The 12,348-nt window shown below is 38.7% G+C and overlaps 1 protein-coding gene across 1 annotated transcript; it reads left to right on the forward strand.

The window, feature by feature from the left end:
* The first annotated feature begins 218 nt into the window (after nucleotides 1-218).
* Nucleotides 219-2,624, forward strand: LOC132129554 (uncharacterized). The gene has a single exon (XM_059541179.1). It carries the CDS (start codon nucleotides 219-221, stop codon nucleotides 2,196-2,198), a length of 1,980 nt encoding a protein of 659 aa, XP_059397162.1. The 3' UTR covers nucleotides 2,199-2,624.
* Nucleotides 2,625-12,348: the final 9,724 nt, after the last annotated feature.

A 12,348-nucleotide genomic window follows, 5' to 3' on the forward strand; every position in this document is an offset into this window, starting at 1 on the left:
TCAATGAACATGTGACAATGAAAATTCAACACAAGCAGAAAAAAAATATCAGAAAAAGTAAAAAATATATATCTCCATGAAAAAACTCATGATCTATTGTTTTATCTTGAATTTAGAGTAAGTAAAAATTTTATCAAAACATTTTTTAAAAAGGTTTAACTAAATCTGCTGTTTTTCTCTTCACAAAGCTCCCATTTTCATCAACTATAATCAGTTTTATGGAATCCCGACCTGCTTTCCTTCATCCTCCTGGAAATAATGAGCCCAAGGCATGCAGGGAGTCCAAGCCCTCAAGCCAACACAGAAAGGGAAACCTCTCTCCTGGAACCAGGACAAGACTTGGAGACTCTTATGGCATTGATGTAAAAGCTAAAGAACTGGAGGAGAGATCCACCTCCAAGGAATCCACTGCCCATATAAAAACACTAAAACACACTGCATTAGCCACCGCAGCCATCCCAGCTGCAGAACCCCTCGCTGCGTCCACACCTGCATCGAAAATATCCACTATGCATTCAACGACAACCAATCAGGTCACTGAGGGAATAACTAACACACTTGCTATGACTAAAACAGGATTGAAACCACCAACCAAAATAGTTTCACCTGAAGTGGAGGTCTTAAGTTTATCCGGCCAAACTGGACCCATTGGGCCAAAACTGAGCCATGAGAAAAAGCTGCAAGCGAGTGCGAAAACATTTCTCAAAAACATGCAAAAAACTGCCTCAACATCTCATATCGTGGGCTCCACAGACTCCCCACAAAAGATGCTTCACAAAACATCATCTGCTTCCCAGATTTCCTGTACCGACTCTCCCAGGAGTCTCCAGCGGACTTCTCTCTCACACATTCCTAGAGCCACTTCCAGCCCCAAACTTAAACCGCCCCAGCATGCATCTCTCAAAGTGGACATAAACGAGCGGAATAGAAGAGCTACAGTCAAAGAAGGACTGCTGTTGCCTTCTCGGAAAGATAAAATGATTGATACATTAGTGGAGAGCAAACTGCAACTGGGGACGGAAACAGCAATGGGGGAGTGTCCACGGGGACGAGAGATAAAGAATGGGAATGAGAGAGAAGGAGAGGAAAGAGAGGATGCTGTCCTTCAGGGTCAAGGTCTTAGAGGAAGTGATGTCATCAGGATTCACTCCAAAGGGTGGGAAGAAACGTTGTCTCCGTCGTCACACCGAGCAACAAACCCCTCTATCAAACAGCTAAGAGAGCAAGAAGATAAGACTGACGCATATGTCACGACCCAAGAGAGACACGCAGGAAAGAGTCAGAGTCTGTGGGAAAAGAAGGGAAGGGAGGAAGCAGAGAGAGAGCAGAGAAAGAAGGAAGCTGATACAATGGCGACTGAGGTCGGGAAGGATGCTATAATGAATGAAAAGAACTTGAAGGATGCGGTGACTATGACAGCTGAAGGTTTCCCAGTCGCTGAAATGAAGGATGTGGCACTGCAGGCGGATCTGCAAGCGGTGTACGTTGACGTCGAGGTCCAGGCGGATGTGGAGGTCTACAGCAGATCCACAGACACGAGTCCAGTCCACGATTCTCAACCCCGCCAGTTGAACCCTGAGATTAACCTCAATACTAAAGTTGGCCTGCACAATGAGCTCAACCCCGACAGTAGCTCAGACTCTGATTGGCTGCCAACTGTAGCCTCACCGGACCCCAAATCAACAGGATCCAAGCCTAGATTTCTAGGCGCACCTTTTTCTAAGTCCTCCAATAGCCAGAAATCTCTTCAACACATCTGTCAAATAGAGATTGAGCTTCGTAGCCAGTCCCCTCAACCTCTTGGTTCGGTTCCTCCTCAAGTAACCATCAGTGAATTTGACACAACTTGTCAAGTCTCGCCTGGGATGTCGGAGGACTCTGGGAGAACAGCAGAGGTGGAAGGAGAAAAGGAGGAGAGCGGTGCACCTCAGGAGATCATCTGGGATGAGAAGGGAATGACGTGGGAAGTCTATGGAGCGTCATTGGACATGGAGTCCCTGGGATTTGCCATCCAGAACCACCTGCAGAGCAAGATCCGTGAACACGAGTGGCGTATCGGCACGCTCCGGAAGTCCATATGCCTCTCCGAACAATCGTTCGGAAAGGACAGGACAGGAAAGAGAAAGAGGAGCATCTTTAGATCGCTGTTTGGCGGATCAAAGTGCTGCTCGAATCCCAAAGAGGAAGTGGAAAAGTGACTCATTGTTATGTAAATGTATTTTGTAGATAGTGCTACACTGGAGAAGGTATAGCAGACCTAAAAATGTAAAAAAATATGTAGGCTTCTATTGCTTGACTCTAGACCATGTTCAGAAGCTTAAGGTCTTGGAATTATTTATTGCCTATGGCCTTGTCCCAAATTGCAAGCTTGTTGTGAACTTAAGGTCTCATTGCCTTACGCTTGTTCTTGACTATGAAGTGCATGAGACTGTAGAGTCTTCACTGTAGAGATGACACTTATGGTCATACTGGTGCAGGTTTTGGAAGTCTGGAATGTTCTTAAATGTCTCTTAAGGGGATAGTACATTAAAAAAATGAACATTCTATCATCATTTACTCACCTCATGTCATTCCAATCCTCGTAGGACTTAGTTTCTTCTACGGAGCCCAAAAGAAGAATGTGTTGAAGAACATCGGGTACCAAAAAATCGCATGCCCAAAATGACCCAAAAACATTTCTTAACAGAAACTAATAGAGTTTTGGATAAATATGATTCATTTTAAGGGTGAACTATCCCTTTAAGACTCATTTCCTGCCCCATCAAACACCAACTCGTAGATGTTGTTTTGGTTAAGTGTGTTCACACTGTTGGTATTTGTTGGAGCGGAGGGGAAATTGTAGTTGTTTCCCAACATCTTAAATCAAACATCCAACTTCAGGATATCTGAAATGTTTGTATTCGTCAACTAGCTTAGTTAATCTGTTCATTTAAATATTAAAAGCGACGTGAATTGTTCATTATCATGTAACATTATTGAAAGTTCCATGACACATTCTTTTTGTACAGGCAAAAGTTGTCTAGTGTCTTCACTCATGCACATACACACTTGACTGAATGTTACTATATTTAGGGTAACATTTCAAAAATCAACTTTTGACTGAGAACTGCTATGAGAGCAGTTTCTGTATAACACTGTTTTTAGGAACCTTGTAGGTTTCCTCAGAACAGTTAATGACAGTCCAGCGGAGAGCATCGATCATGTTTGGTCACTGTGGTCACTCACTTGCACACCTGAACAGCTTCAAGTTGTTGTTAATTCTGGTAGACGTTAATCCCATTGAAATAAATAACTTTTAGTTTATCACTGCAGAAATGCTGTCAGTGTGTGAGCAACCTTTACAGATACATGATCCTCGGCTGATAATCACTTAAAGGAATAAAATAATGTTTGTGATGTTCTACATGATGTGATTTTTATTTATTTTTCAAGGTATATTGTTTTTTCTGATGTGAGAGCTCTTTTGAGTATGACTGTGTCCTTGCACGGTGTATGATTTTATGTTATTTTTACCATAGTATCAGGACCTGACTGAATGAGTTCTTTGTGTTTCTGTGAGAGCTCTAACTCTAAGTGATGTCTGCTGAATATTTTATCTCTTCCGTGTGAGGAAGCAAGACGTTGATATTGACTTTACAGAAGCGAGTGTGGACTAAATTTAGATATCTTTGTTCTAAAAGGTGTCTGAATTTGAGTCTAGCTATAAATATTTCACTCATTTTTACTCTATGTTGAGTCTAAATCATGGACCCTAGAGCATCTTCCCTTCATAATTCAGTGAAATTAACTGTGCAGCAAATGATAGTGTGATGGCTCTCTTTCATATACCTCTGTTTTGTTCTCTTTAGTGTTTGTCTGGCAGCGCCGTTAAAGGAAAAGTTTACCCGAAAATGAAAACTTGTTATAAAAACTCGGGCTACGTTTCTTCATCAGAACAGATTTAGAACTTGCTCATCAATGGATGCTCTGCAGTGAATGGGTGCCGTCAGAATGAGAGTCCAAACAGCTGATAAAAACAACACAATAATCCAAACAACTCCAGTCCATCAGTTAACATCATGTGAACCGAAAATCTGTGTTTGTAGGAACCAAATCCATCAAGATTTTAACTCCAAACCCTTGTTTCTGGCTAAAATACGAGTCCATAATCCATAATATCGCTTCCTCCAGTGAAAAAGTATGTCCCCTGTTGTCTGTCTCATCAAAATCCACTCAAATTAGTTTAAAGCTGTTTTGGATGTTTTTTTTGTTTAATTGTAAATTGTGCTTGTCTGTGCGTATTTCTCTCCTGATTCAGACCAGACAGCTTTTTCACTGGAAAATGTAATTTTATGGATAGACTTTTTAAGTTAAAAATGTTTTGATGGATTTGTTTCATACAAACACACAGTTTTGCTCAATATGGGAGGGATTATTGTGAAGTTATATCAGCTGTTTGGACTCTCATTCTGATGGCACCCATTCACTGGACTGTTAACAAGTGTTGCCACAAGTCTTTGCTACCATGCAAGTGCTGCTGTTTCCTTAGAAAAAACGTAAATCTAATTGCAATTCATGTTATGTCTCCTCAGGAATGAGTTATTTATAGTGCATTAAAACGTCTGTGTTTTGAGTACTTGCTGATCTTTAATTCAGGACTTCTGCTGTGTTTACAGCGGAAACATGCTGTGATCCATCTGTGTGTGTATGAGGGAGAACGAGAGGCCAAACACACACTGGGAATGTCCCTAATACATGTTTAAATCAACCATATTTGGGACTCATTTTAGTTTACTTAAAATTGGTCTTTAATTCTTTTTGATGTTCTACAGAAGCAATCATCATCATAAACCTGTTGGGGACTCGTGTTCTCAAATCAGAGAAGAAACATCATGAAGATCCTTTGGTTTGAGGAATGTATTTATTTATTTGGTGTGTTTCATCATGCAACCAAACCAAATATGATTAAGTTAGTTATATTATCAGAAATGGTTAGCGTTGCTCAAAAATAATTTTGTAAACATTTCCATCGTTATCACAGGTTTAAATTATTTGAATTAGACAATTTTATAGTTTACAGTTATTAGTGTACCTGACGTTTAACTGCGGCTTAAATTTGGCTTTTGAGCTGAACACTTTGTCAACTAAATGGTAAACCTGCTTATTTGCAGTAGGTAAGTGGCTTTTATGTTTATAAAAAGCGGTGACATTCATCTGTTTTGACGCATCAGGATAAAACTGGTGCATTAATTGTCTTACGAATTATTAATACTGAAAAAACTGATCTTAAATACAATTATTTATTAGACAGCCAATATGTATGTGTAAAACAACAACTGAAATTTACATATATAAAATATAATTATTTTGTTTTATTTATGCAACTTATTTGCACAACATTTTGATGCACGGTTTCTTTTTTTTTGGGGGGGGGGCAATTAGTTTTTTTATTCAAAATGTGAATATTATACATACATTTAAAATATTACATTTAGAAATCTGGTAAAACAGTATATAGCTATTTAACATTAATTGACATTCTTCTCAGACATTAAAAAACTATAGAAAATGTTTTATAAACCTGCATTTAACAAATATTTTTTACAAATGTCAAAATGTGAACGTACGTCATAAACAATTTTTAAAATATCTTTAAAAACATATATAAGTTAAAATGGACACAAAATTAAATTAAAAAACTTGTAACAATAGTAAACCCTTTAACATTAATACTTCTCACACATTACAGTGAATATATAAATAAACATGAGCACATGTTTTTAAAAACGATTTAACTATTTAAAAAATAAAAAAATGTGAATATTATAAAGCATAGTTTAAATATATCTATTTTAAAAAAGAAAACTAAATTAAATTAACAATCTGATAAAAACAGTAAACGTAACTATGTGTATTAATTAACAAACAATAGAATGAGTTTAAAAAAGAAACAAATTTAGCAACTATTTAAAAAAACAAAATGTGAATATTCTAAACAGTAGCTACTTTAAATATTTGGCAACAATTAAAATTAAATTATAAATCTGGTTAAAAACAGTAAACTCTTAACATTGATTCTTCTCACACATTACAAAAAAAATTAAAAAGTTTTTTTAAACTGAATAAAACAGAATTATATTATAAACAGTTTTTTAAGTGTATTTTTTTTACATTAATTTTTTGTGCTCATTAGAGCATTAGTGCTAGCAAGATCATGAATTTAATTTAGTGTATGAACTGATAACACCGTATGTTCATGTTCATGACCCTAAATGAGAAAAAACATCCATGTTGGAAATGTTAATCTTTCATACTGTTACAGTACATATGCAGCTCCACAGCCAAAACTGTCATAACGTTCACCTTGGAGATTGAAAATGTTTCTTTTTTGAGACCCCAGGAGCCCAAATTCAGACCCAGTACAATAAAACCCACAGAAGAGGTGGGAGTTCAAAGGAGGAATTCATATATTACCAAACTGCAGGGAGAGGAAGAGTAGATATAGTGAGAGAGTGATCTGCTCACCTGGTTATGTTCGTGGATGTTTCGACGTGGAAAGCAGTTCGGCATGGAAATATTGATATTTTGGAAGCGTGAATCATTTGAATCAGTTCAGGAGTTCGTAGCGGGTTTGCGAATCATTCGAGTCAGTTTGGGGATAGCGAATCATTTGAGTCAGCTTGGGAGTTTGGAGCGGGTTCGCGGATCATTTGAATAAGTTCGAGAGTTCGGAGCGGGTTCGCGAAACATTTGAGTCAGTTTGGGAGTTTGTAGCGGGTTCGCGAATCATTTGAGTCAGTTCGGGAGTTCGAAGCGGGTTCACGAATCATTTGAGTCAGTTCTGGAGTTCAAAGCGGGTTTGCGAATCATTTGAGTGATTTCGGGAGTTCAAAGCGGGTTCACGAATCATTTGAGTCCGTTTGGGAGTTCTGAGCATGAATCATTTGAGTCAGTTTGGCAGTTCGGAGCGTGAATCATTTGAGTCAGTTCGGGAGTTCGGAGCGAGATCGTGAATCATTTGAGTCAGTTTGGGGATCGCAAATCATTTGTGTCAGTTTGGGAGTTTGTAGCGGGTTCGCGAATCATTTGAGTCAGTTCGGGAGTTCGGAGCGGCTTCGCAGCTCATTTGAATCATTTCGAGAGTTCGGAGCGGCTTTGCGGATCATTTGAGTCAGTTCAGGAGTTCGGAGCGGGATCGCGAATCATTTGAATCAGTTCGGGAGTTCAAAGCGGGTTCGCGAATCATTTGAGTCAGTTCGGGAGTTCGGAGCGGGTTCGCGAATCATTTGAGTCAGTTCTGGAGTACAAAGCGGGTTCGCGAATCATTTGAGTCAGTTTGGGAGTTCGGAGAATAAATCATTTGAGTCAGTTTGGCAGTTCGGAGCGTGAATCATTTGAGTCAGTTCGGGAGTTCGGAGCGGGTTCGCGAATCATTTGAGTCTGTTTGAGAGCTCGGAGTTGGATCGCGAATCATTTGAGTCAGTTTGGGGATCGCAAATCATTTGAGTCAGTTTGGGAGTTCAAAGCGGGTTTGCAAATCATTTGAGTCAGTTTGGGAGTTCGTAGCGGGTTCGCGAATCATTTGAGTCAGTTCGGGAGTTCGGAGCGGGATCGCAACTCATTTGAGTCAGTTCGGGAGTTCGGAGCGGGATAGCGAATCATTTGAATCAGTTCGAGAGTTCGGAGCGGCTTCGCGACTCATTTGAGTCAGTTCGGGAGTTCGCGAATCATAGCTGTATATGGATAGGCATTTGTAACTAATTTAGTAGCTAGTTCTAATTACGTTTTCCACGCGTGTTTAGGTGTGATATGTGGACTCTTTTTTTTTGTTTTAATGATGTGCCTTTTAACAGTATCAAGTAGACCCCGAAGCCGCCGCCATTTGCGCCATTTAGAATTTCAGCCGCCGCCAGCCAATAATTTCCTAAGCAAAATTGAGCCGCCATCTGATAAAGTTTGGCTGAGCCGGCTAGAATTATTTGCATCATATAATAATTCTATCACATAGAGACATACACACACACGAAATATATAAACAATACACGAGATCTATTTTCCCACTGGTTTCATAACAGCACCGTCTTGTGCTCGTTGCTACGATACACAGACTCGCAGTGAATTGACGACCAATTAAAATTGCTCGTTTTCCGTGCAGAAGAAGCGATGCATTTTTTTTTGTTCGCACTGAGGTGAAATGGCGGAAAGAAACAAGCAAGGTAATTTTGATCTCACTTCTCACTTACTTTCCTAATTCCTACGTACTTTTTACTTAGGCCTAGCCAGACTTTTGTTAAATCTTCAGGGCACGGTTGCACAAAAACCTGAATCAAAGATTGATGTTATGAACCAAATATTCTGGAACGGAGACATGTATAGCACTGAACGTGAGATTACTGCAGTAACAAACCACCGTTTCCACATTGCTAATTCACGACGCATGCTTCAGTGTACATTGAAGAGAAATGTGCAAAACTTTGTCCAAAATAATACTGATAACAGTGTGTGTTTATATTAAGGCGAGACACGGCAGGCAAAAACATCGTTTTTTTTCCTGGTCACTTTTGAGATTTTTGGATATTTGTCTTCAATAACATATCTTCTTTCAGACTTGTGGTGAAAAAAAGTCCGAAATACACATTTAGGTCTTTATTTGACTACACTTCGTCTGTTTGCGTCTGTAGATTTCTCATAAATTCAACAAAAGTTTGCGTTTTTATGCTGCGTTCCAGGCTTGTTTTTGAGCCCGTAAGTCACGATTTCAAACCATGACTCACGACTTCCAGCGTTCCAGGCAAGTCACCTGAGCTTCCTGAGCGCAAGCAATTGTAGCTAGATTATTAATTTTATTGCAATGTTATATTGTCCTAAAATCGTTTTTTTAACGTGCACCACTTGCGTAAACAATGCATCCATAGGCAATATTATCCGTAGAGGCTGCCATTGTTGTTTCGCAGGCTATGTGACGTCAGAGTTCGTAACTCCGAGTACATCTATCTAGAACGAGTTCACGGGTGGGAAGTCACGGGTTTGACTGCTGTTCCAGTGCAGTTTCAGATATCCATAAATATCCATAAATCCCTCTGTAATTTTTTACCATCAATTGTAGGCTATTTGGACATAACATAGACATCTGTAGACAAGTTGTGGCCTAATGGTTAGAGAGTCGGACTCACAATCGAAGGGTTGTGAGTTCGAGTCTTGGGCCGGCAGGAATTGTGGGTGGGGGGAGTGCATGTACAGTGCTCTCTCCACCCTCAATACCATGACTTAGGTGCCCTTGAGCAAGGCATCGAATATGGGCTGAAATATGTGCCACCAGAAACTGAATTTGAATTGCTAAACTTGAATAACTGAATTTGAATAACCTAATTTGAAAGTGTATTGTTTAATTTGAATCATTGCATTGAAAATCTGAATCTGAATTGTATAATTTGAAATTGTATTTATTCAAAAACTGAATCTGAATTGTAGCCGAATAAAATTTGTCCAATAAAATTTGATCCTCACTTAAAAATAAACTCTCTATATATCTTCACATTCACTTCTCACAATTCAGATTCAGTTCTCAAATTCAATTTCAAGTTACTGAGACAGACATCCGGGTAGTTGGAGGATGAAGGAAGAGCAATCGAGCACAGATCGATAGATTGCGTTCATTGGCGCACAGGAGCCAATCAGCACCTACGTTTTGAAGCAAAGTACGTACCCACCATGAAACAAGGAAGAAGTGCTTGCCTTGCCGACTGACTTGACCACCATGGATCCGGTGTGATAAGAGATCACGAGGTCATTCCACCAGCTGGGCACAGTCTAGGAAAAGGTCAGTGAGAGTGATTTTGAACTTCTTTGGGATGGCACCACGAGGTGTCGTTCACTTGCAAAGCGCAAACTTCTGGAGGGCACGTAAGATTTAACCAGTGAGTTTTGGTATGTTGGTGCCATGCCAGTGGTCGTAATAAGTGTAATAATTAATTACGTTGTTATATATGGTTTTGCTTACAGGCAGTTAATGTACTGTAATTACTGATTGTCTATTATTTAAGAAACTATCATACATTAATTATCACACTATTTAAATTATGATGACAGAAATTACAATTGTAATTGAGTTTAACACATATAACACAGTACATAAAAAGGACATTATAATAATAATTCTACTGATTTTTTTTTTTACATATAAATGTTCAAGCAATATGCACACTATCAATGTAAGCCATTTATACAGTTTTCGAAATACATAACATTTCAAAGAATCTTTACAGAAAGACATACTGTTGTGTCTATATGGTCAAAAACACCCTCACTATTTTAATAGTTGGTGCTAAATGCTTTAGTCTTCATACATACAGCAAGCAAGCCATAGGCAACAGTGGTTAATAAAGAAAAATCTGCAAGATGTAGATAATGGAGTAAAAAACCTTTGGAGAAACCAGACTAATCAAAAACACTGGGGACCAGTTCTCCTCTGTATATTCAGTCTGAACATTTGGTACAATGTCAATAGTAGTTAACAGTGTTACTGCATTGATTCAGCTGTAAGGTTAAAGGTTAATTGTGCCATGTACAGGCAGTAACATTGTTTTCTCTGTGGCCCAGGTGATGCAGGCAGTGTTAGTGAAGAGTTCTAAGATGCAGTCATCCATCAATGAATTCTTGCTGTTTTGCTGAAACTGGAAACAGTTCATCCTATGTGAAGTCCATTGTGGAAGATTGGGGAATCATCAGTCTCAACTAGCTCCAGAGTGTCTCGGGACAGAGCTTCTGTGGTAAAGAAAAATATAAAAATGTTTGGGAACTGTAATATAATAACAATAATTATTTCCTCTCTGCCGGTGTAATATACAGTACAGTATGCTGGAAGACTTTCTTGACATCATGCAGAACGGGGTCAGAAGACATCAGAAGCAGGAATCATCAAAAATCATTGTTAACCGTAGAGCATCGGTTTACAAATCTTTCAAAATCAAGTTATGATTTATGTGTATGTTGTTATAAAAACAATTAAACAGACATAAATGTAATCTGTTCAACTCAGTCTATTTTGCATTCAAACATTGCTTTAAATTCTTTCACCTTCCTCTTGTTTCTCAGAAACTGTGGTGTATGTACGTGAATTATTCTTTCTCTTGTGTGTTAGTATTTGCATATTTTTGCCATTTACTTTTTTGTTGCTTCTGTAGGGTCATCGCTTACAGGTGATCCCTGGATTCTTTGACATGATATGAGGTACTTGGCCCCAAAAGTTTTAGTCTTAGGTTATTTACATTTGAAGGAGAATATAGAAGCGTACAAACCTAGAAATGCTCACTTTTGTTTTGAAGTTGAAGGAATGAAGTCAGCTTTGCTGAAATGACAAAACACAAGAATGAAATATAATGTAAAATTAAAATGTAAAAATGTGTACAATAAACTCAGTACAGAAGCCACATATAAAAGTTTAAGTTAAAAGGTGGACTTTTGAGAGAAAGTAATTTTGCTATGGTCAGGACAAACTGATCAATAATAATCATATGGGAAAAGTGACAACCAAAAAAAAACCTTTGTACTGTTGAAAATAAATGTACATCACACAGCACAGTGAGCCTTTATGGTAACAGCTCAGTCAATTTAAAAAGCATTAAATCTAACTGGTCAATGCATTAATCCACTGGTGGGGAGACGGATGCTTGGAGGGATAGATCTAACTAAAATGCGACAATATATTGACTTTTTTATTGACTAAAAAAATATACTAAAGTTTGATGTTGGGCACTGGGCCCAACAGGACCATGGGAAGGTATTGCATCTGTGAGCAAATATTTTGAATTGACTACTTCTGAGTTGTCTCCTTGTCAAAACATAGTGAGACATACAAGCTTACTACTCTCTCTCTCTCCCTCTTAGTAAGCAGTACCCTGACAATGACAATCACGAGGAGTAGTTAACGTAAATAATCACGCTGAAGACATGACCAGTCTACTTGGCGGCAACAACATTTTCACCGGAGGAAGAGGCAAATGCTTAGAAATAATAAACGCCAAGCAAAGATGTTGTTACCAGAGCTAGTACATAACCACAAAAAACGTGGGATAATAGCTACTGTGTTTGCAACACATCGAGAAAGATGTAATTTCCCCCGTTTCTACAAAACAGCTACACCATTAAACTAAAGATCGTTAGATCGTGAAAAAAAAAATTGTCATTACCATATTTGTCCCAGGCGGATCCATGGTGGTCAAGTCAGTCGGCAAGGCAAGCACTTCTTCCTTGTTTCATGGTGGGTACGTACTTTGCTTCAAAACTTAGGTTCTGATTGGCTCCTGTGCGCCAATGAACGCGATCTATCGATCTGTGCTCGATTGCTCTTCCTTCATCCTCCAACTACCC

This window comes from Carassius carassius, chromosome 46, assembly GCF_963082965.1.
Source record: "Carassius carassius chromosome 46, fCarCar2.1, whole genome shotgun sequence".
Taxonomy (NCBI): domain Eukaryota; kingdom Metazoa; phylum Chordata; class Actinopteri; order Cypriniformes; family Cyprinidae; genus Carassius; species Carassius carassius.

What these genes read in the sequence shown, in the direction of transcription:
- LOC132129554 (XM_059541179.1), top strand. Translation starts at nt 219, where the DNA reads ATGGAATCCCGACCTGCTTTCCTTCATCCTCCTGGAAATAATGAGCCC.